At 44.9% G+C, this 25,913-nt stretch overlaps 1 protein-coding gene across 2 annotated transcripts; it reads left to right on the forward strand.

Moving 5' to 3' along the window:
• Nucleotides 1–25,913, forward strand: dis3l (DIS3 like exosome 3'-5' exoribonuclease). 2 transcript variants are annotated; one of them, XM_049563578.1, is made up of 18 exons: nt 1–272; nt 4,677–4,830; nt 6,242–6,370; nt 10,851–10,986; nt 14,741–14,908; nt 15,303–15,381; nt 15,485–15,664; nt 16,628–16,797; nt 16,944–17,105; nt 18,620–18,870; nt 20,818–20,910; nt 20,992–21,280; nt 21,712–21,947; nt 22,200–22,354; nt 22,443–22,621; nt 22,729–22,874; nt 23,043–23,214; nt 23,306–25,913. In XM_049563578.1, exons 1-18 carry the CDS (start codon nt 137–139, stop codon nt 23,627–23,629), a joined length of 3,159 nt encoding a protein of 1,052 aa, XP_049419535.1. In that variant the 5' UTR covers nt 1–136; the 3' UTR covers nt 23,630–25,913. The 2 variants fall into 2 exon arrangements, with proteins under 2 accessions (XP_049419535.1, XP_049419544.1); XM_049563587.1 differs by having other exon boundaries at nt 1–266.

The following is a 25,913-nucleotide window of genomic DNA, read 5'->3' on the forward strand; positions in this document are numbered from 1 at the left end:
CATCAGCTTGCGTGCCTCAAACACTTCCCTGAAGTTGTGCCTGTGTTGTTTACAAGTGTCTCTTCCCGCCCTGGGACTAAAAGCAGCTGATTGTCGGCAAGCAGCGGCTCCACATGGCTCCTGCTGAGGTCTGAGGATGATCAAGACCGAGAAGATCCTTCATCTGAAGAGCTGCCGGGGCCGGAAGGTCCGGGTGGTCCGTGAACACTACCTCAGGGAGCGGGTTCCGTGCTACAGCTCCCGGTGTCAGGCGGACTGTGACAACGGTAACGGTACAGTCACATCACCAACAACAATAACAACAACACAGGGACAACTGACTTTAATGTACTCTAATATTTAACTACCGCCTAAATACACACCGCAGCTTCCGGTACACACTGATCACTAACAATAACACAGATAACTGAGTGTATGTCACTCAGACTACACACTGCAGCTGATGGTGGTGCAGCTCAGGGGCGACAGGTCACTGTGAACCTGGCTCCATCCATGAGGAAGAGGAAGATACACACTGTTGTCACACACACACACACACACACACACACACACACACACACACACACACACAATCCTGAGAGCTACTGCTGCCTCCATGTCAGCCTCACACACCACCTGCTTCTGTTCATATATTCATCTTCTATTTGTATTTTATATAATCACATAATTCACCTTACATTAACTCCTTACATGTATTTCACTGACAGCTCTCTGGTCCACTTTAATGCTTACATTTCCTTCAGGAATAATTAATTAATTAATTAATTGGGTCCCCATCAGGCAGGTGTTAAACATATATATAATGAAAAATCCAGGGCGAGAAGAAACACAAATACAAGAAAACAGGAAAACTACTAAATATAACTCACAAATAAAATAAATGAATAAATTAACACCAATAAAACTACTAATGGAAATAATTACAATGACAACAAGTGTCCTCAGTATATCTAAACAAATAATTCTACAGCTCAAAGGAAACAGTAGCACCACTAAAACATTATATACAGTGACAGAGAGAAATAATAAATAATAAAATACCTTTCTGTCTCTAAATGTATGTTACTGCAGATTATATTCACTCTATAATTTCGTTTGATTTACGAACAGTTTCTACCCTGTAGAGGTGTTTGACATATATAAATATGATTATACGAGGATTAACGTTAAACTATAAGGTGATCTGTGGCATCACAGCAGTGACATTAGTCAAAGCTGAGACAGGTTGTCGTGCAGTCTGTCCCACGATACGATATTATAATGATGCTTAAAGTCAGGATGCGATATGATTGTTTTATTGTGAGATGTGTGTCCCCAGAGGAAACTGTGTCAGCATCTGTTTGATCTGATAAGATTTAAGTTTTCAGTTTGTTCATCTGACTTGAGTTCAGTTTATTGCAGTAAAATATATCTGACTGAAAAATATTTGATTTTATTACTCCACTTGCCTACCAAAAGTTTAATTTACATTTAAAATATTAATAATTTATATAATAAAATAAGTCCATACTTTATGTTCATGTATCGAGACAATATTGTGACACTATTCTGTGCTGAGTTTTTTTCCCACCTCTTTTTAAATCTTTGTAAAGTCTCTGTCTTTCGTGTGATGAGCTGCTGAGGATTGAGCTGCTGTAGGACAGAAATGCAACAACAGAAATTTTTATGGAATAAAAACTGTTGCTGTATTTGAGGTGAAGGCATTGGCACAAATATAAAAGTGTTTCAAGGTGTCTGCATCAGCAACGAGTTTTTGTTTATTTATTTAACCAAAAAAAAACCGTACTCGTACTCGTTGTACTCGTCGTCCTCCGCTTATCCGGGTCCGGGTCGCGGGGGCAGCAGCCTCAGCAGAGAAGCCCAGACAGTCCTCTCCCCAGCCACCTCCGTCAGCTCTTCCGCAGGAACCCCGAGGCGTTCCCAGGCCAGCCGGGTGATGTAATCCCTCCAGTGTGTCCTGGGGCGGCCCCGAGGTCTCCTCCCGGTTGGACACTCCCGGAATACCCCCCAAGGGAGGCGTCCAGAAGGCATCCTTACCAGATGCCCGAACCACCTCAACTGGCTCCTCTCGATGAGGAGGAGCAGCGGCTCTACTCTGAGTCCCTTCCAGATGTCTGAGCTCCTCACCCTATCCCTAAGGCTGAGCCCAGCCACCCTGCGGAGGAAACTCATTTCGGCCGCTTGGACTCGCGATCTCATTCTTTCGGTCACTACCCAGAGCTCGTGACCATAGGTGAGGGTTGGAACGTAGATCGACCGGTAAATCGAGAGCTTCGCTTTCTGGCTAAGCTCCCTTTTCACCACAACGGACCGGTTAAGCGCCTGCATCACTGCTGACGCCGCCCCAATCCTCCTGTCAATCTCCCGCTCCATCCTACCCTCACTCGTGAACAAGATCCCGAGATACTTAAACTCCTCCACCTGAGGCAGGACCTCTCCCCCCGACCTGGAGTGGGCAATCCACCCTTTTCTGGCTGAGGACCATGGCCTCAGACTTGGAGGTGCTGATTCTCATCCCAGCCGGAGCCGGAGGTCACTGTTTGATGGAGCTAGGAGGACCACGTCATCCGCAAAAAGCAGACGAGATCCTCCCATCACCGAACCTGACACCCTCCACCACTCGGCTGCGCCTAGAAATTCTGTCCATAAAAGTTATGAACAAAACCGGTGACAAAGGGCAGCCCTGGCGGAGTCCAACCCTCACCGGGAACAGGTGCAACTTACTGCCAGCCACGCGAACCAGACTCACGCTCCTCCGGTACAGGGACTGGATGGCCCTTAGCAAGGGGCCACCAACCCCATACTCCCGGAGCACCCCCCACAGGATGCCCCTGGGGACAGGTCGTAAGTCTTCTCCAAATCCACAAAACACATGTGGACTGGTTGGGCGAACTCCCATGCCCCCTCCAGCACCCTGGCGAGGGTAAAGAGCTGGTCCACGGTTCCGCGTCCGGGACAAAAACCACATTGCTCCTCCTCAATCTGAGGTTCAACTATCGACCGGACCCTCTTCTCCAGCACCCTGGAGTAGACCTTACCAGGTAGGCTGAGGAGTGTGATCCCCCTGTAGTTGGAACACACCCTCTGGCCAGCGGTGCCAGAAAAACCTCTTGAGACTAAAAACCTCTTTTTCAAGAGTGTCCTGACCGAGACAGGAGGCAACGTACGTTACAGACAGACAACATAGAACAACAATACAAGATAAAAATATACAGCTGTAATACAAGCAATGTAAAACCCAAAAATGATCTCAATATATGCCACAAGTGAACCATTAAAATGCCAAAAGTTTTCAAAATCTGAAAATGCAGCACGGCTTCAAAACTTGAGTAATAGTGATTTCTAAAGATTCCTTTAAGCTCGGCAGCGTACTGCGCAATTAATGAAGGTAAATAAATAAACGTATGTGGATGATATGATATTAAAGTCTTCATAGAGGCTTATGATTTGAACTCAAATCAGAAAAACGTCTCCAGACTGTATAGGGGTGTGCAACCAGCAAAATGTAATGTAAAAATGGTAAAAGGAAGTTAACGAAAGTATAACAGAGGAGGAACGGGAGGAGTTGTGTGAACTACAGAGGAAAATTACAGGTTCAGCATCATGGAAGTTTTGTTCATCAGGTTCTTCATTCCTCCTTTTCAACACAGTCTCTGGAGACAACATGACAGTCATTGTCACACACTCTGGTCTTGTCCATCATTAATCCCTTTCTGGCAGGACGTTCATACAGTTTTGTAAAAAGTATTTCAGATGGACATTTAAACTAGAGACCCTATATCTGGGGACCCTGCCTTTGAACAATGTTACCACTCAAGAGAGACATTTAGTTTTGATTCTTAGTGCAGCCAGCAGGAAAGGCATCACTGGAAGGTGACTAAAACCAGCAACACCTACAGCTGATGATTGGTCTGACATTATATATGATGTCTTTAGAATGGAGAGGATTACTTTATCTCTTAGACTGCAACAAGATAGTTTTTTGGAAAGATGGAAGAATAGATGGAGCATGTTCCACCTGAACGTTCTGTGCGTTTGTTTAAGATGAATTTGTGTCACCTAGTGTGAATTTTATTTTATTCATTTATTTGTTTTTGTTGCTTTTGTTGCGTTCAGTGATTAGACTACAGCAAAGACACACCTCAACATTCTGCTTCCATATGTAAACTTCGGTTTCCTTTTGTTTTTCTGTGTTCACCTGTATTCACATTCACTTTATTGGTCCATTTTGGCTTCTGTACAATAAACTGTAACTCAGTTTTTAATGTTACCTTCTGCTGTAAATGTGTCCTACAGAAGGCCTGGAGAGATAAGGCTATTAAGTCCTTTGAGTGTGATGAAGTCGTCCTGTGGACCTTGAAATAACTCAATAAAAGGAGAATTAAAGAAAAAAAACAGGGGCAACTCCACATGATCACAGAGAGCAGCTGAAACACACCCTGACAGCAGCATATAGATGATTAGGTATGAAAATCCTGTAGCAGAGCTTTGAAACAGCTGAGAGGAGCCAATGAGAGCAACTTTAAGTCCTTGTGCTCGTTTGCCAAACTGCGTATGTTCCCGTTTAGTCGTCACTGTGACAACATGAACACAAGGATCGAGCCTTCATGTCAGTGTTGAGGTGAAGTTTAGTGACGGTGGAAATGATCAGTGATCTTTGCTTCCCTCCCGCTCAGATGGAAAGGTGCTTCCAGGAGATCTGACCCACTATGTGTTCCCTGACGTCGGCGTGGTGGTGGACTATCTGGAGATCCTGGAGTTCAGAGAGCTGCAGGGCGTCGTCTTCACGCAGACCGCCTGCCAGGCCGTGCAGCACAGCAAAGGACGCAGGTAGGCTCACAGTGACACGCTGAACAGGTGCACAGCGTGTCGTTTAATAACCGAGGCTCATTCATGTGTGGGTGGAAGTGGTCATGAGTCTTTTCAGCCGTGCACTCAGCTGTGTATGATCACATGTCTGAACAGGCGCGGCGCTGGTCACTGCAGCAGGTTTATTATTCCACCAGCGAATACAGAAATTTCAGCTGCAGGCACCCTGAAGGCAACAGGACGGCTCCTGTGGTCGAGACCTTTTAATTCCTGAGGCTGCGTTTGAATTAAGCCTCTAATGACGACCTTCCTGCACAAGTGTGTGAGGAGTGTGTCGGGGTCAGCCTCATTATATCAAAGCTGTGCTGACGAAGCTGAAACCAGAGGCAGCCTGCCACTTGAAAAAACCTCTTCCACATGAACACGCAGGAGACTTTTGACAAACGTGATGAGGACCGTAAATAAGGAGTCCCACATGGCCGCTGCTTTTCTGTTTGATTTGTGCTTACGCCGTCGTTCCAAAATGTTGCATCATTAATATGATGAGGCTTCACTTTTGATAACGTCAGGTAGACTCAGCTGGTGGAGCAGATTCTGATGCCATACTGTGTCAGTAATTGCAGGTTTCCGTTCACCTCAACACTCAGAGCCCACAGGAAGGAGGAGCTCAGTGTGTGTGTGTGTGTGTGTGTGTGTGTGTGTGTGTGTGTGTGTTTACACTGGATGACCTTTTAGTTTCTTCATAACTTTGCCAATAAATAAAGGAAGCTACAGTAAAGTGCATTATAGGCTTATCTGCTGTATTAAAGAAATAACTGTGATGCAGCTGCTCCTCAGTTCACATTCTGCTGCTCATGTTTCCTCTCCTGAAGAATAACTGTGCAGACGGGCTGCATTAAAGGAAGTGTTCGACACACTTTCAGTCCTCTCAGAATCCCAAAGTGCACGACCACATGCTGAAGCATCATTTTTGGGTGTGCAGAGCTCATGCCCGGGATCTGTCCATCTGACCGTACGAATGTTAGTCCCATGTGAATCTCAAGAATGCCTCAAGGAAATTTCTTCAAACGTAGCACAAATGTCCACTTGGACTCAACAATGAGAAGATTAGTTTGCAATAGTCAGAGGTCAAGGTCTGTGTGACCTCATCTGTATCGTTCTTGTGAACACGATATCTCAAGAACACCTTGATGGAATTTCTTTACGTATTTGACACAAACGTCCAGTTACTGCCTCAAGACTGAGGGTAGAATGGAGCGTGATGGGCAGTTGTGGGGCTGGAGGGCGGAGACATACAACCGTGGGGCAGTAAATATAGTTTTAACATGTTCAGGATCCAGGGATAATTTCAGCAAATATGACAAACAGTTATTTTTATTATCTTCTGAAGCTTAAAGAGCATCTGTTCAGTTGTTGGTGTGTGTCTTTGCAGGCAGTACAACCGTCTGCGAAACCTGCTCAAAGACCCTCGACACGACTGCGTGCTGTTTGCCAACGAGTTCCAGGAGTATTCCTACTGTCCACGAGAGAAGGGGGAGAGCCAGGACAGGTGGCACACCAGGTCAGTGACCTTCCAACACCATCACAGGTACGGTAAGGTACAGTCAGTCAGACGCAGCAGCTCAGGGTGAAGCTGAGAGTAGCGTGAGTCATGCAGGTACCCAGAGAACACAGAGAGAAGAGAAGCAGTGACATGATGTGGTGTGTAGTCAGGGGTCCTGATCAAGTTTCTTTGCCCCAGATCTTTTAAAACACTGTGTACCTGCAGAGTCCAGTCTGACGCTTATATTCACATAAATGTTGATTAATTATGTATCAGACACATTTAAATAACAACTGTAGATTATAAAATGGCATGACATCAGCGGTCAAATTCTAGATTGCAGCGCTCACACACTCACCCCTCCCGTCGGGTAAGTGACGGTGGCCTCGTAGGACAAAAAGTAGTAAAAAAAAAAAAAAAAGTATCTAGCGATGAGGTGAATATTTATTTAGGAATCTAAACCATGTTACGATATGTTATAGCTTACCAGTGAGATATATGTCATCTGTGAGATACATGTTAGGAGTGTTTTATTTCTAATTGTTTTGGTAACACGAGCAAACATTAGCACAGTGATGCTAAAATAACACGTTTTATGTGATAGTCACGGCACAGTGTGGCAAATATAGGTTGGTACGATTATAATATATGCGTCTCCAGAGTGTTCTTCCACAGGACACAGGGAGATGAGGAAGAGGAGGAAGACCAGGGAGAGGAAGGGGGCGAGGGGGTAGAGGCGGTGCAGGAACCCAGAGGGAAGAGGAGGAGGAGAGGGTGGCAGCCTTCGCAGCAGTGCCAGACGTATCAACAGATTAGGCTGTAGGCTAGGCTAACTATTTAGCGGTAGCTCTGGGATAACGTTAGCCAAGGCTAGGATAACGTTAGCACGTAAACGTAGCCGTCACTGGAACTTAGACGAGAGGGGAAAGTAGTTGCAAACATGAAGCCAAAATGATTTTAAAATATCAGATTGAATTACCTGTCTAGCAGAAAGCAGGCAGCCTCCGCATCCCTTGTGAAATCCTCCTCCTTCACGAGTTCTTTCCACCTGGAATAAGCAACGCCGATATTCACTCGCGTTTTGTCCCGTCCTCGCTTATCTGATCTTTTTCTTTTATTTGGTGGCGTGGTTTCCCTCTTACGGGGCAAAACATGTGTGTGCTCCTCCATTTAAAGTGCGACAGAATCATAAAAGCACAAAGCAGGTTCACGCAGAAGCGCCCCAGATTGATCTTCACCTTCTCTGTCTCCAGTGACAGCAAGTTCTAGGTAAACGTGAAAGGCGAAGCGCGTATATCCCTTTCGGCCACTGTATTCAAATATGGCGACGCAAGCCTCCAGCAGACCGCACCCTGCCTGTGTATATATAGAGAACTCATTCTAAGCCTATGAGAAAGCTTCCATTTGTATGTGAATTGCATTACACTTACACACACAATACACATTACACTAGTAAATATGTATTTATGAAAGCAATAGTTGATATTTGCTAATAAAAATAAACAACCACGTAAATTACACATTGTAACTTTAAGATGTGAGAAATGTCTGCTGAAGACTTTTGTCATGTGTAAATCAGTTGCTAGGAAACATCTGTAACATCTGTGTGTTTAATTTCTCTGCAGACATGGAGGAACACTGCATGTGTGTCAGAGTTAGTGTTTAAACTATTTACAATCAGAGGGATTTATACAACAATGCTGATGTAACTGATGTGATTCACTCAGTTTGTAATTTGAGGTGTTTCTGTGAAATGCAGTTTCCAATCTGACGGCCCACACACACCAAACCCACTTCAGAGAACTGGCAGCAATAAGAGCCCCCTGCTGCGTCACCTGACGTCGCCTCAGCCAAAAAGTTGCACACAAAAACACAGGAAGAGCGTCTTGATGCTAGTTAGCCAGTTAGCACATTAACAACACAATCAGAGCATATTTACCATGCGCCAGTGAACAATAACACAAACCATCAGGAAACGTTTCTGATAAAGAGAAAAATAATCTGACCTGATGGAACAAGTTGGTTTTGGTCTCACTCCCTCTGGACTTCAGCTCTTTGTTTACTTTCCTCATTTCCGTTTCCGTCCGACATTAACTGACGGCTGACCGTCAGCTTGATGTCTCAGGGCCTTTAAAGGAACAGCGTGTTAGATTTAGGTGGACTTGGTGGTGTCCAGTGGTGAAGACTGCAGATTACAACCAGCTGAAACTTCTCCTGGTTTGAATTCCTCCAGTGCTCATTGTTCAGGGGGTTTTAAATCATCCACAGAGGTCTCCTCCTCTCAGAAACAAACACATCAGCTGATTTAAAGGGTAAAAACACTGAATAAAGATGTTTCACGTAAAAAAAAAAATCTGTGCTTTTCCCACTCTTTCATCACGGAGAGGCTGCTAATAACAGTGACCAATGCTTAAATACAAAATCACAAATGTCCCCATCAAGACAGTGTTTGGTTTGTCCGCTCTGGGCTGCTGTAGAAACATGGCGGTGCAACATGGTGATCTCTGTAGACGAGGACCTGCTCCCTGTGTAGATATAAACGTCTCATTCTGAGGTAACAAGATCACAGTTATTCTCACTGTCAGCTGATGACACACTGATTAGATTATATTCCATTTCCTGCCTTCCGACACACTGGAGCTTTAAAGACTGACATAATTATTAAACAGCATTTATGAAATTTGAGGTCAGATGTGTCGACCACTCATTAACACAAATATCTTGTATGTTTAATTCGTACAGTAACTGTATAAACAGTGTGAACACATCAGTTGTGTTTCAGACTGTTTCTTGGCTGAACCGACGACTACCTGAGAAACAAAGTGACTTTCCCAGAGTGTAGACTCTCAGTGTCCCTGAACTGTGTGAGAAGTGAGGACTGTAAAAGTGTTGAGGTGTTCAGGTTCCTCTGGGTCCGTCAGCAGATTTCAGATGAAAGTTTAAAAATGCACTTTAGTAATGTATAAACCCCGAATTCACTTCAACTTCAGCTCAACTTGGTCAACAGGCTGCTGGTGCAGAACCATATGTTACTGTGGGCCCTCAGCTGTCTGTCACAGGGGTCTGCTCAGTGACTCGGCTCCAGCGAGACTGCTTCCTCCATTCAGCAGGAAAACAGGTCGAATATCAAAAAGCACTTGAGACTTTATTACAGACGTCACAGAGACCAATCAGTGAAATAATGTGCGGTGTAGTCGGGGGTCCCCAACATGTTCTTTGTCTAAGATCCTTTGTAATAGTGGGCGTCTGCACACTGAGTCCAGTCTGACTCACAGATATTTACAAAAGCATCAGTGAAATATGTATCTGACACATTTGTCACAGGGTCTGTTCAGTGACTCTTTCTAAAGATGTGTTTCCTCCATTCAGCAGGAAAACAGGTCGAACATCATAGAGCGCACTTGAGACTTTATTACAGACGTTTATTATACACTTCATTAATTAGACTTATTTCTTAAGTGCATCAGGATGTGGTGAACAGTGGAGGAAATCTCTCCTGCAGGTTTGAACACTGGTCAGTGGTCTGTTTGACAGAAGCCTCAGAGGATCAAATGGGTGCACGGCACGCTAGCACCTCTACAGTATGACGTTTATACTGTCTCAGAAACTATCACAGAATTTATCTTATGAGCTTTAAAGGAATGAAAACAGAAGGTTATTGTTGGTTGAACAAACGTTCTGTCACTGTAATTCACACCTGAAAACATTTTGTTGATGGATGTTTGTGTAAAAAGTCTCCTCTTTGAAACTAACTCAAATAAAGGAGAGAGTCTCCGTCCAGATGGATTTTGAATATTGTAGATAAGCAAATGAACACATTGTCAGCTTTTATATCACAATATACCTTGAAACCAGTATGATGTTATTAAAATGTCTGACAAAAAGGTTGATGAAATGTCAGAATTTTTTTTTTTACAAAACTGTCCAAAAATATTACTAAAATGTCAGAAAGAAATGGTAATAAAATGTCTAAAAAATATTAAGAAAATGTCAGAAAAAATGTTTCAAAAAGTATTATTAAAATAAAAAACATAAAGGCTGTCGTGTATCACATGATCATGACGACAGCCATCCTTGAACCTGTGTCACTGTGTGATGTAGGACCACTGTTTTAAAGCCATGACCAGAGATATCGCCGCATTTCTTTCCTGTTGGTCATCTTCCACCAGGGACAGTGTGTGTGTGTGTGTGTGTGTGTGTGTGTGTGTGTGTGCTCCAACAAAGTTTGTGTTGCCTCCAAACTTTTTGAGTTGACTTTAAAGGCTGCAGGAACAATCTGCTGTCATGAAATGAGTTTAGTGCAGACACAGGACAGTAAACAGAGCAGTAAATGGTGTGTGTGTGTGTGTGTGTGTGTGTGTGTGTGTGTGTTCACGTACAGGTACAGATCATTTATATGCTAATAGTAACTAAACACAGAATATCAAAGTTTAGGGCTTTAACAGGCAAGCTGTCTGCATGCATCATCTGATGTGTGTGTGTGTGTGTGTGTGTGTAGGTGTGTGTACGCTGCAGCAGTGTGGTACTATCACCACCTGGCAGGTCTGATGGACGTGGTGATGATCACAGAGGACCAGCAGGCCGTGGATCAGTACAGCAGCCTCAACTCTGGAGTATACGTCATCTCCGTCCAGGTACGTGACCGACACATCGCCACTCACACCACGTCAGGCTCGTCTCTGCAGCTGCAGTCCCGTCCATAAGTATGTGGACAGTGAGACGTTTAGATGTTGTAGGATGTGAACTGACAAACAGCTGTGAGGTTAAAGCTCCAGCGTTCAGGCCTGTCATTGTCCTGCTGCATTGTTCAGAGGGGGCGACGAGTCCTATGCTGTTCGCCCACTGATGATGTGAACACCCTCACACTCCCATTGATCCTACAGTCGGCTCTTTAACGTCAGCTGGGGTTTATTTTGAATCCATTGTGTGGAGTTGGAGTGCAGAGCGGACACAACAGAAAACTCCACCATAGATCCCAGTGCTTCCAACTGGTCCAACCACAGGGTCCAGATTTCTTCTCAGTCAGTAGTTTGAGGTCCAAACAGTTTAATACATTCAGCATCATACTTGGAATTGGACATGTCCTTGAGCTAGTTTGCTGTCTCTGTTAAGTAGCTGTCCATTAGTCTACAGCAGGAAACAGTACTTCAAAATAAAAGCTCTTCACTGTACTTAAAAATAAAGTGTTTTTTTGCGAGTCACTTGCGGTCCAATCAGGATGGACCCACGACCCACTTTTGGACCATGACCCACCAATTTGGATTTAGGAGCTATTCTTGAGCCTTCAACCATATAATGATAATTATAATAAACTTATTTCTATAACACTTTTCATACAGGAAATGCAGCACAAAGTGCTTCACAGTAAGGGCAGTGTAAGAACTGAGTGCTTCACATGAAAACAGACATAATGAACATTACACAGACTTTAAATCATAAGATGAAATGAATCATAAAAAGACATAAAAATCACAAGATTGTAAAACTATAAATCATAAAATCAAGTAAGACACAACATTTTAAATGGCTGCAGCAGCGTGAAGCGTAAAAACAAAGAGTGTCAGAGCTGAATGAGGAGAGTCAGAGCGAGTTAAAGTCTAAAGTGAACAGATAAAAATATTCAGCGAGCAGCTTCTCTGATATCTGAAGGTCGTGTGTTCATAACTTTGGGGCGTCACTGACGGCGCTGCGTCCCTGATCTTCTTCCAATAAACCAGCAGCAGATGATCGCAGTGTTCTTGGAGGCAAAGAGTTAACAATGGAGTTAGTGATGTAGCTCGGTCCCAGTCCATGGAGGGCTTTGTATACAAGGAGGAGGAGGAGCTTAACATCAACTGTAAATGTAACAGGAAGTCAGTGCAGAGCAGCTCAGACTGGCCTGATGTGCTCTCTCCTCTTGGTTCTGGTTCATAGTCGAGCTGCAGAGTTTCAACCAGCTCAAGTCTGTCAGTAAAAAGTTTGTTACAGTCATTGAGTCGGCTTCAGATAAAGACATGAATCAGTTTCTCTGCGTCTCTTTCACTGAGAACTGGTCGTACCTGAGTGATGTTTCTGTTTCTGAGGTGGAAACATGATGCTGTCGTCACCTTGTTCATGTGGGACTTGAAGCTTAGATCTGAATCAAGGATCACACCACGACCCGTCACCTCAGATTTAATCCAAGGATTTAAATTCTTCAGATTTGTCTTCATTTATCTTTAAAAACTATCATGACTTATCCATTTACTCGCTGACAAAAGACAGGCAGTGATGGAGTTCATGGCTGCATTGTTTGGTTCAGCAGAGACACACAGTTGTGTGTCATCCACGTAACTATGGAAACAGACCTTGTGTTCTCCAATGACGTCACCAAGTGTCAGCAGGTACAGTGAGAATATCAATGGACCAAGGCAGCTCGCTTTAAGTGATGTTCCTCAGTAGGTGGAGTGTGTCCAGTTGTCATGGTGTTGTAGATTTCCTGAACGCTCCTCTGTCTGAACCGCTCAGTGATCAGGAAGCCGCCATGATCACAGACCGCACGCAGCCTGCCACCACTCCGTCCAGTTACTGCCACCAGGTACAAATTTCCACTGGCCTGCAAAGTAGACACTGACCTTTAACCTGCTTTAGTCAGTTTTAACAGTCTCCTTTAAATGTGAATCATGTGGGTTGTTGAGCCTTGTCAAAGGAGAGTTCCTGTCACTGTTGGGACAGACAATAAAGTGTATCTGTGTAACACAGAGAGGAGGAAGCGTGTGAGTCAACAGGCCGACAGACTGAGGTCCACAGAGACCGTCAAACATCTGCATCAATAATCTATTTAATTAGCTCATCAATCCTGAACCTCATTAAGACACCAGCACATCATGGACTGCTCACAGAGCTGCAGTGATTCAGTGGTGTCTCATTGTGTTGCTCTGCCACGCTCCGTGTATGATCCGTCCACGTCGCTCCACTGAGCTGCTGGACAGCTAATATGCTGTCGGAGAAGTGAAGGAACAAACTGTCAGGAGACATCAGCTCTCACTGCGCAGGTTACAGGTTGTGATGAGGTGGTTTGTGTTCGACCAACAGTTGTTTCAGCACGAGAAGCTGCGAGGTGAAGGCTGAGAAAGGAGCAGTGATTTATTTGTCTACCTGTTAACACGTGTCAGGTCGTCATGGAGATCAGTGTTTGATGTTGGACAGTCAGTTGATGTGTGGAAGGCTGACGGTGCTCTCAGAGAGGAGGAGAGAAACTTGTTTCATGAAGAAACCTGGATACAGCGCCGGGGGCGGGGCCTCATTCATTCCTATGAAAGTTGCTCAGTGGCGCATGAAGCCAAGAAAAGTTCAACTTCCCAGGTAGAAAATTACCTGAATCTTCTGCATTGTTGGGCTCATAGAGCAGGTGTAGCAGAGACTTCCACCAGCTGAGCAGCTACTTCCTGTTAGCGCTTCGGTAACGTGAGTGGGGATTAATGACTGAATCATGCGACTCGTCTAGACTCACCAAATGTTACTGGACCAAATGGATCAAATTGTAATAATGAAACACATTTTGTGGGGGTTGTGATGCCCAAAGATTGTCTCCACAGACAGGGACACAAAACATGTGCATCACCCCTCAGTAAAACACGTTAAAGTAGCAGAAGACTTTTGATGAAATGAAAGTCATTTTCATCAGAAACTGACGGAGAGAAAGACACAAATTGTTGCATAAAAATTCACCAGCAGGCAGAAAATTAAATGTTTGATGCTCTGAATGTCCTAAAGAAGGATCCTAACCCGCCTCTTTCATATGTGCCCCTAATGTTGTAAGGAAACCAAAGTCCTTTCTTTACATATAATAATGTAATTTATTGTGCTGTTAGAGCGTCCTGCTATCACAGGTGCTGCCTCCCTCTGTGTGCAGCCAGCAGAAGAACAAACTGTTTTATGGCCGCAGTGAAAATGACGTTTTTTTAAAGGATAAACACCAACAAATATTTTGTTAGATTAAAACATGTTGTGAATTTCGAAAATTACATCTTTCTGTGTCTCCGTACTGGCAATAGCTGTGTCTGGATTGTTTTCGAGTTGTGCGTCTGTCCGTCACATCCTTGTGAACACGAGATTTGGATCCCACATGTCAGAAAAGATCCTTCAACGCCACCTCTGACTCTGATTCTACAAATATTATAATACTAATCATTTTAGTGCAGCCTAGTTTTTATCTGTAAGTGTGCAGATATACCAACTTTATGGACATGCAACGTAGAGCATTTAAATGCTGATTTAGAATTTAAATGTCAACATTACGAATAAAGTTTCAAACAATTCAGTACAGTCCCATCATCACCTAACAGCTCAGACCCTGACCCATGACTACAGTTATTATTTATCTCTCCCTGACATGTCCTCTCTGCTGTGTGTGTCTCTATCTGACAGGATTATTTGCAGAACTTCTGGCCGGAGCTGCAGGCGGCACATGATCTGTACGGCTCCATTTCCCAGGCGCTACAAGAGAAGGAGAGCGAAGGCACGGAGAGGGAGTACACCGAACATCTGCCCGCTGAGGTGCTGGAGGCCGGAATCAAGTCTGGCCGCTACATCCAGGTACAGCTCACCTGCCGGGTTCATGTGCAGTGAGTCTCTCCTCAGAGCAGCCGTCAACAAAAACAAAACACTTCCTGAAATGTTTGTGTAAAAACACAAACTGTGCCCGGCTTCACCTCACAGACAGCCCCCAGCCTCAGAGACACTGCAGTGATTCAACATGTGTTTTCAGTGGGAGGGAACATGTTGGGGTCAAGGATGGAGTCAAATAAAAGAGGAGTGTTTCACATCTTCTGAAGCACTTGAGCCGATCAAGGACAGTCCCAGTGCTGCGGGCATGCTCAGTAATGCACCTCAAGAAGTTGTGAAGAGAGCTGAGTAAATCTGAACCTCCCGAACAGACGAGTGAATACACAGCCGGATTGTTTATGTGTCTCTCTGCTCTCTCCTTCAGGGAACTCTGAACATCAGTAAGCACCGAGCTCACAGCGAAGCTACGGTCATGACGGAGGGTTTGTCCACTAAGAACACAGGTACACACTGCAGGAAGCACACACACCAGGCTCAGAGACATTTAACTGTCACTCACTGCAAACGTCTCGCTGATCTGTTGACCACACTTCTTTTTTTCTTCAGATCTGAGTTTGGGCGTGTTGGTGTGTGGAGGAAAGAATCGTAACAGAGCCGTGCACGGTGACGTGGTTGTGGTGGAGCTGTTGCGAAAGAGCGAGTGGAGAGCGAAGGACGAGGCGCTGACGGAGGGTCAGGCGGAGGAGAAGAGCGTAGAGGAGAGCGACAGTAAACCCATGCCGACAGGTGGGACCGTCTGTAGAGACTGAACTCAGTAACTCTGCTGCTGTTTTCTGTCCAGACATCTCGAAAACTCGGGGACAGATTTCTCTCAAGCTTAGAGGAGGAAAGATGGAGGTTTTTAGTCGATCATGTTGCCATAAAAAACACTGCGTTCATCCAGTTCATCCTGGTGAGATTAAAAAAAAACATCTTTGAATGAACCCTGGGAAAATTATTTTCAAGGTTTCTCTTTATTTCAAGATTTTTTTGGCGCATTTTAGCCTTCAACTGACAGGACAGACAAGCGTGAAAGGGGGAGAGAGAGAGGGGGAGTGACATGCAGGAAATGGCCACAGGCTGGAGTCGAACCCGGGCCCCTGCGGCAACAGCCTTGTACATGGGGCGTCTGCTCTACCGCTAAGCCACCAGCGCTCCATTTTTAAGGTTTTCTTTCGTACAAATTATATTTGCATTCAGTGTTTTCACCCAAAAGCAACGTGCACTTCATTTATAACCTCATTTACACCCAGATTTCTTCCTAACTGCAAATTATATTGTACTACTAAACCATCAGCAGGATCAGGATCCAGGATATCTGCAGGTCTTAAATGAACTTAAATGAATATTTGGCTTTTAAGTCAGGAAGGTAAAGCTAGACATTTTGTTTTGAACTTGGAGAAACCACCTGTTAATGTTAGTTAAGTTATTTAAATTGTTTCTGTTTGATGTGTTTATTGCAAACAGCTAGAAATAAACCAACAAACCTAATTTGCAATGTGGGTTGAATCATTTAGTTTGCAACTGTACACGTATATGTCTTTAACTGATTAGATTCATTTATCACAACAGTTTTATATACAAGATCATTTTGGGAAGAATCTCACACTGAGAAATTAAAATTTTGACAAATGGTCGCAAAACACTGAAGTTTAAAAACCTTCCACGCTAGGACACACAATAACTGACGTGTGATATTAAAACCTGCAGGCCGTGTTGTGGGGATCCTGCAGAGGAACTGGAGGGACTATGTGGTGACGTTTCCTCCCAGGGAGGGGCCTCCGTCCCAGAGCAGGAACTCTCAGCGCATCCTGGCCATTCCCTGGGACCATCGCATCCCCAAGATCCGCATCAGCACGCAGCAGGCTGACGCTCTGCAGGTACGACTCGCCGTAACTGACTCAGTCAGAAACTCACATGATTTAAACACTAATGTGACTGATGATCAGCTGTTTTTCTGTCTTTAATTATTTCAGTATTTCTTTGAACCTTTAAAAAACACCTGTCTCTGTCTCCTCTCCCTCAGGACCACAGGGTGGTGGTTCGCATTGATTCATGGGAAAGCACGTCGCTCTATCCCAACGGCCACAGCGTGCGGGTGCTGGGTCGGGCCGGAGAGCTCGAGACGGAGGTCCAGACCATCCTCATCGAGAACTGCATCCACGTGCCTCCATTCTCAGACGCACAGGTCAGACAGGAAGTTACACTCACACACACACTCACTGAATTTAAAGTTTTGTTTTTTGACACTTTGAGGCAGAAAAACCTGCAACAAGCTGATTAATACAACAACAACTGTTTGATCAATATTTTTGGTCTCCAACAACTCTGTTTGAAAAACTTCAGCTGCTGCGTGTTCAGTTTTCTTTGGTCTCTGAGACACTGAATGATCTAAAGTCTGTGGTCGGCAGGTAACCAGCCAGAGAGTTTATGAGGATGAAGAGGCCTTCGTCCTGTCTGTGAGACCTCAGGGACACACTGTGTTCTGCTGAGAGACACTCAGTGTTCATATAAACATGCTTATAAAAGAAAACTTCCAATAATACTGAACCTTTGAAAAAGACGGTCAGAGGCCGCGATTCTGAACTCTCAAGAGTCTCTTTCATACAGTGTACAGGTGCTTGTGTTCTGGGTAAAGACCTCTTACCTGACGAGGACACCATGATGAATAGATGCAATGTTCAGTGTGTAGTAACAGACTGGTGCAACAGCCTCAAAGCTGCATGTGTCTTCTTCCCTTTTCAGTTCATACAGAACCAATCAGCTGTCGGTCTGATGATGATCAGGCGCCTGGGGTCAGAAGTTCAAGTCAAGTCAACTTTATACAGAACTTTAAGCACAAACAGAGTGGATCCATAGTGCTCCTACAGCACACACACAGAGAAAAGCAAAAACAAAAGGAAGCAGAGAAATCCCTCTGTAATCCCTGTTTTTATACTGTCACCACTGTGTGACTGTAACAGTGACGGTGACAGGACGAGTGAGTGAAAGTGTGTTTTAAGATGACTCTCAGTGGTGGAGGAGCATCAGACGGTGGGAGCGGAGTGGCAGAGATAAAGAAAGTCCTGTCCCTGTAACTCTTAGTCCTGGATCTCAGGTCAGACACAAGTCTTTGGTCAGATGATCTCAGTCTTCTCACAGCATGATACAGGGAGAGAAGCTCTGTGATGTCAGAGGGGGTGAGACCGTTCAAGACTGGCTGCTTTCACACCTGCCCTGTTTGGTTTGGTTCAATCAAACTCCAGTTGGTTTGCCCCCTCAGTGCGGTTCTTGAAGAGGTGGTCTCAGTCCGGTTCCAAAGGAACTCTGGTGCGGTTGGTTTGTGGTGAGAAGGTGTTCCGACCTGGATGTGAAGCAACTGCAGTCACATGACACATTGTTTGGGTTAAACATGAGCATGTTACAGTCCTGGAGGATTATTAATGTGCACCTCCTCCTGTACTGCCTTAATATGCACATTCAGCACATCCAATGCATCAAAACATTGTTTTCTAGTTGGAGCCGCGTTTGCCTCGTTTTCAAACTGTATGCTTTGACTAAAATGAACAATGACAGCAATATAGTCCACGATGAGCAGCGCTAAAATCAACCTGCGTAGTTGTCCCTCCATTGTGACATTAGAAAGTGTCACATTTATCTTGCAAGTGTTTTTCATCAGCTGCTGCTGTGAGATTTATTCTGTGTCCGTCTGTCTGTCCTCAGCTGAGAGAGATGCCCGTCAACTCTCCAGAGAAGCCATGGACGGTTGATCCCGTCCAGGTGGCGAAGCGGCGGGACCTCAGAAAGACTCACCTGGTGTTCAGCATCGACCCAAAGGGCTGCGAGGACGTAGACGACACGCTGTCAGTGCGCAGCCTCGCGGGCGGGAAGCTGCTGGAGCTCGGGGTCCACATCGCAGACGTCACACACTTCGTCACCGAGGGCTCGCTCACTGACCTCGAGGCTCGAACCAGGTGAGGGGTCCGTTTATAATATGAAGACGAGGTCACAACGCTGCATCAGTCACACACTCTTGAGTTTCTGTGAGTTTGCAAAGTCTCTAAATCATGAAAACACACAGAGAGAAGAAGCAGCAGTAACAGACACACTGACTCAGAGTCACAGCAGCATCTCTGACGGTGAGAAGAGTTCAACGTGCAGCTGAATCAGGAGTTTCTCAGAACGAAGACAGACTTTGAAATAAAAATGGAGTGAAGCCTTAAAAAGTTGAAAAGACCAAAAACAGGACGTCTGTGTCTTCATGAGAGACGAGACATGAAACAAAGTGAAGACACTGTGGCGTCCAAACTTTGAGCTGTTTGTATAACTCAAGGCTGAAAATCAATCAGTGTGCTCCTCTTCACCCTGTGAACGTCTCAGCACTGTGTCGTAAATGGACTCTATTATTCTGTCCCTGGAATCAGGGAGACAGCAGACGGACACTTTCTGCACGGGAAAAACAAACAGTCCGACAGAACGGCAGTCACTCACCTGCCTGATGGAGCAGGTGATGATGAAGAATTAAACACATTGCTTTACCTGATGATAGAAGCAGATGAGGAGGAAGATTTCTTCCTCCTCATCTCTGTCGAGTTTCACATGCTCAGTACTGACCAGGACTCGTGCATGTCAGTGATCCTGGAAACATGAGTTTAGTTTCTCCTCGTGTGAAGGAGCTACAAAACACCTGGTTGTAAATTCAGCTGTGGAGGACAGATGTGTGTAACTGCAGCCACTTCCTATTTGAAGCCCACATGACGCGCCCATACAGACCACGCCCACCAGCAGCACCGGACAAACCCAACAACACAGCGGTTAATTAAACTTTGTCACAACACGACATCGTAGTGAATAAATTTGAATCCAAACATTGCAGTAAATCACATTATTCATTATTCAGTCTCTCCATGACGCTGCGTTTGCAACAATTAACACAAATTCAAATGACAGTTTAAAAGATCTCATTTCCTGGTAGAGCTGCGTGCAGCGTATTGATTCACTCAGTTCAGTCTCAGAGTCACGTAGCTGCTCCAGCCACAGCTCCCTGCTCAGTGGAGGACGGCAGAAGGTTCAAACAGTTTAACTTTGGACGGTGATGTCGTCTCTGTTCCTGCTGCTGCTATTCTCTCACTGCCTCTTCCGATATTACCGTCCTGCTCTCGTCCACTAAAATGATCTGAGGTTTGCTGTCGGTCTGGTTCCATGTGAACGCAGCGTTAAGACACGATACAGAAAATCCCCGTCTGCAGTTGGTGCTAAAATGAGCAGCAACCACAGACAACATATCTTCAGCACAGGCTGGAGTCCATCGGCGCCTTGTTCGGTTCAAGATTCCTGGTTTCAGTAAAAGTCTGAATGTTTTTCTGCAGTTTATTTCTCATCTTTAACTCCAACCCCTCTGAGCTCCAGCAACCAGACGCTGTCAGAAGATCCAGAGACTGAGAGCTTCACGCTTTTATTGTCTCAGCAGAGTTTTAAAACTCGACCTCGCAGGCCGACTCTTTTTAAAACATACATTTATTTTTAATTCAGTCATTTTGTGTCTTTTTATTTTGGTCCATGTCTGTGTTTGTCCTTCGTAGTTTGTAGTGTAATGTTTAATGCACCTTGTCTCTCTGGCTTTCAAAGAAATAAAGTTGACTTCTTTTTATTTTATTATTTGATACTTCTCACTGTGAAGAACATTAATTTATGTATGCGTGAGAAAAGATGACTTGTTTATTTCACAGCTTTATCAATAATTACTGATGAACAGTAGCCAGCTTTAGTCATAAAGAAAGTGATGAAGATGATGATGAGGAGGTGGAAAAACCAAACTGAATATTGAGTCTCACATATGAGGAAATGTGTGTTTTCACAGTGTGTCTTTAAGATGCAAAGGTCGTCCCTCCTGACTTCTTCTTCTTGTGTGTCGTTCAAAGGGCTACGACGTACTACCTGGCAGACCGCCGGTACGACATGTTGCCCGCCATTCTCAGCGCTGACCTCTGCTCTCTGCTGGGAGGAGTCGACAGGTCAGTGAACTCACCGTCTCTACACTCTGAAGGTGTTGAGTTTATCACCACACATTAAAACACACCGTCTCTCAAACCCAGGTATGCGATGAGCGTGATGTGGGAGCTGGATGCACAAACCCTGGCCGTCAACAAGGTGTGGTACGGCCGCACGCTGATCCGCTCCTCCTACCAGCTCCACTACGAGCTGGCCCACGCGCTCCTCAACGGGGAGCAGGCGGAGGTCCCGGAGCTGAAGGAGCTCAGCTCTGAGGAGAAGGACGCGAAGCTGGCCGAGCTCACTCAGGCTCTGGAGCTGCTGACGCATGTGGCCAGACACCTGCGGGCGCAGAGGGACAGGGGAGGAGCGCTGGAGCTGGAGGGGGTGGAGGTATGACTGCTTCTCCTCCTTTTTATCCCTCTGTGGCCAGAGGTGTTGTGTTTTCAGGTTGCTCGGGTAAACGCTGAAGACTTTTGGTTTTTGAGACGTTGACATTAGTGACATTTGTTCTCTAGGAACTCTCCTCCTGTACCTGACAGCTCCAATCTTTTCCTACATAAACCTGATTGTTAGTGTTACATCAGTCTCTGTTTGGAGGCCTTTAAGATGAACGCTAACACAGTTTATTTCACTAAGGCTGGTAAGAAGTGAAATACAAAAAGAAAAACACTGCCATCACCCAGTCACAGTAACATATGATGTATTAGCAGTGTTGAAGTTATATAACCAACAAGATTTCGGGTTATATTATCACATACAGACATGATGTCTTCTGTGTTCTCACATCCTTTGAATCAAGCCGTTCCTCCGCCCCTCCTCAGGTTCGAGCCCAGCTAGACGAGCAGAAGAACATCACAGCTCTGGTCCCCCGTCAGCCTCTGGAGGTCCATGAGACCGTGGCCGAGTGCATGATTTACGCCAACCACTGGGTGGCGCGCAAGATCCAGGAGAGCTTCCCTCATCAGGCCCTGCTGAGGCGCCACCCGCCGCCACGCCAGGAGTTCTTCAGCCAGCTGGTAGACTGTGCCACGGCCGCAGGGTTCACCATCGACACCAGGTGACTGATGAAAAACACTCAGCTCTCTGCTGGTGAAAATATACTGAGACCAAAACTGGAATGTTTGGATTTGATTACATAACAAACACTGTGAAGCGACAGAATGACATAAACCCCTTAAAAAACAACAACACAATAATGAAGCTTAATCTACGTCACACTGATTCACTCAGCGACACGGCGGAGATGATTCGTCACTCTGTCTGTCTCCTGTGAACGCACGTTTGTGGTGAAAAGATTTTGTTCCTGCAGGACCAACAAGGCTCTGGCTGACTCTCTGGACCGAGCCGTGGACCCACAGGACCCGCTGGTGAACAGGCTGCTGAGGATGATGGCCACCACAGCCATGTCACAGGCTCAGTACTTCTCCACTGGTCTCCACTCCCAGGACCAGTGCTACCATTACGGTTTGTTGTGTCATGTTAACATCCTGTTCAACAGTGAGGATCAAAATGTTTGCAGGCGTTCGGTGCTGACGATCCTTCTGTCTCTCAGGTCTGGCTCTGGATCGCTACACACACTTCACCTCACCCATCCGTCGCTATGCCGACATCGTGGTGCACCGCCTTCTAACCGCCGCCATCGACATGGACAGGGGGGCGGAGCCTGGGAAAGCTTTAGCCAGTAACAAAGAACTGGAGGAAATGGCTCTTCACATCAACAACAAGAACAGGGTCAGTGCTGCTTGGTGAATCATCTCTGTCCATATTAAATAAACTCTCTGACCGCTGTGTGACCTTTGACCTCTGTATGACCTCTGACCTCTGTGTGACCTCTCCAGGCAGCCCAGCAGGCCCAGAAGTTGTCCACGGAGCTGTTTCAGTGTCTCTTCTTCAAAGAGAGAGACCCTCAGACGGATCCGTGCTGTGTGGCCAACGCCGTCATCTACTCCATCAGAGACAACGGCGTGCTGGTGTTCGTCCCAGAGTAAGAAACTAAGAAACTTAATATCATCAGTGTTTGAATTTAAAAGTCTGAACAGAGACAGAAACATTGTGGTCGTATCGCTTTCTCACTCCTGATGAAACTCGATCAGCTGATGGTGTAATAAACTCTTGGGCTCCTTCAGTCGTGACTCAGCTGCTCTGTCTGCAGGTACGGCGTCAAAGGGCCGGTGTACCTGAGGAACCGAGAGGGTCAGGTGGTGTCTGTGGGACAGGACGGCAGCTGCGAGTGGCAGAGCGGCTCCGTGCGACGCCACTCAGACCACATCACCACCACCTCCATCTGCGGCACCTCCACCTTCACACTGTTCGACCACATCACTGTGAGTCACACATCTGTGTCGTCTTTATGTCCAGTAATTTAACTGATAACATGGAGGACATTTTGTGACGTGAGTCCTCTTCACTCCGCAGGTTCGTATTTCCGTGCGCTCCACACACTGCCACGCAGACAGTCTGAACCTGGAGGTCATCAGCAACAAGCCCCACCTCAGCACGGAGCCTCAGCAGCCGCGCTCGCAGGGCCGCTCGCAGCTGGTGCAGGAGGTGGTGCGTCTGGCCGAGGAGGCGTCCCAGCAGGCGCAGGAGAAGGCGGCCCGCCGGCCCAAACTCTCCAGAGAGGAGCGAGAGTTCTGTCAGAGCAGGAGCCCCAACCTGTACTCCCTGCTGGAGGAGGTGAGGGAGATGGCTCTGCTGGACCTGGAGGTGACGGCACGGCTCTGTGCAACCACCGCTTAGAGCCGCTGTGACATCATCACGACTCAGCTGGACTCACAGGAGCCTGCTAAGGTTGAAAAGTGGCTGCTGACATTTCATCAGGACGGCCACAAGAACAAGAGACTTTTCTCTTTCACATAAATTCTTCAGCTGTTTAAAACATGACGCAGATCGTTTATTATCTGAATACTTTTTATCATTTAAAGGAAAAATACTTGATGATGAAAAGTGTCCTGAAGTCATGTGTCATGACATAATCTGAGTCAGTAGATATTTACATCAAGTTGGTCCAAAGATAAAAACCACAGACTTTGGTCATTGTGTAACAGAGAGGAACTTCAAATATATAATTTTCTTCTGCTCTCAATCAAAACAGGAACAAAAGACAAAGCAGTGTCGTCACTGCAGTCAGTTTCTCCTGGTTAGGATTCCTTCATGGTTCAGTGTTCAGGAGCTTTTTACCAGGAGCTGAATTATCCACAGAGCTCTCCTCCTCTCCAGAACAAACACACCAGCTGATTTAAACCAGTAAAACACTGAAGAATGCAGCTTCATATTAAAAGCCAGTATTTCTCCAATGCAGTCTGGCACAGCAGGGGCGAGGGCCGAGATGCCACTCATCTTTTCTCCTCTGACAACTTAAGATCCAGGTGTTCAGGAGGTTTTTACTGGGAACTGAATTTTCCACAGAGCTCTCCTCCTCTGATTAAAAACACTGAATAAAGACTTTTCATTTTAAAAGTGTTTCTCAGATGCAGTTCAGCACATCAGGGGCTTGTTTGAACTTCAGATCCAGATGTCTGATGTTTAAAAAAAACTTTATCCAGTTATAACCTTTAGTTAAAAACAACCAAGATCTAAATGTGTTTTTAAAAATGGATGCAAGTTAATGTATGGGGCACCCATTAGCTCAGCTGTTAGAGCCATGTACAAAGGCTGTGTAGGGTTTGACTCTAACCAACAGCCCTTTGCTGCATGTCATCCCTCCTCTCTCTCTATTTTGAAAAACTTATTCATGACAGCTTTCACAGACACCACGGCTCTGAGGCATGAGCAAAGGGGATATGATGGCGACCAAATAACACAAACTGTGTCCTTGATTAACACGACAGACTCTCTGGGTTTGTTGGAGACATTTTGGACAATGTAAGAACTAAATATGTAACACTGGTCTGATGTTTTTCAGACATGTTAAAGCAGAGCAGGTCCATATTATCTCTTTAACAGTGACGGCTCATGTTAGCAGACGTTTCCTGAAAACAGTTTGAACACTGAGACATTAGACGACGTGAAGCTGCTGATGTTTAACACTTTGATAACTACTGAGACGTATAAGCGTCATATATGCATCAGAATTGTGTTTCACATCAACAGCAATGAAGCTTCAAAATGATCTTCTGATTCATTCACATTTAAACCTGTTGATAGATTCACTGATGATCTGTGGGTTAGTATTATTATTATTACACATATATCAGCCGTGGTCCCACTTCTCTATCGATACTATAAAGTTAACACTGAGTATTAAAGTTTAAGTTGTTAGTTTACATGAAATTATTGCTGCAGTTAATTAAACACACATTTAGAGACTCAGAATGTTTCTCCAGAGATTTATTATTTGTCATGTGTGAGATGTTCCTGCAGCTCTCTCTCTCTCACCTCCTCCTGTGATTAGTTTAATTTGTTTTACTAAAATACATTTTGATGTTTTGATGCTCAAAAAATCTATTAGTGAACTTTTTAGAGATGAACCAGTCAGTCAGCTGGACAACAGAAACTTTAATAAATAAGCTGTTTGAAGGAGAAATGTGTCGAAGTGTTCACAGAAATATAAAAAATATCAGGATATTATGAAAACAGAATAAAAATAATTTGGAATTTTTTTTTAAATGTTTTCCTGTGAGGTTAACTTAAAGGTTGTATCACAGACTTTCTTTTAAAAAAAAGTTCCTTTGTTTTCCTGCACAAAAACAAAAAACAAAATTGACTGACTTTAATTATCAGTATCGATAGATTTTCACAATCGATGCGTCAACAAACTTTATAATTATTTTTTTTTGGAGTAACAAACTGTTTCCTAAACTCAAGCTCAGAGTAACGAGGTGATGAAACTGTGATACAGGTGAACACAAAGTTCTTCAGGTTAATGAGGATTCAGGTTTATTGACTCATGTAATTAGTGTTTTCCTTGATGATGACTGATGGTTTATTATTAATATTATTAGCTTTTGCTTCTGTGTTAGAATCTATTTTTGTAACATTGCTGATTTTGTTTCTTTGTAATTAAAACTGTATGAAAAATAAA

The sequence above is a fragment of the Epinephelus fuscoguttatus genome, linkage group LG2 (genome assembly GCF_011397635.1).
Source record: "Epinephelus fuscoguttatus linkage group LG2, E.fuscoguttatus.final_Chr_v1".
Classification (NCBI taxonomy): domain Eukaryota; kingdom Metazoa; phylum Chordata; class Actinopteri; order Perciformes; family Serranidae; genus Epinephelus; species Epinephelus fuscoguttatus.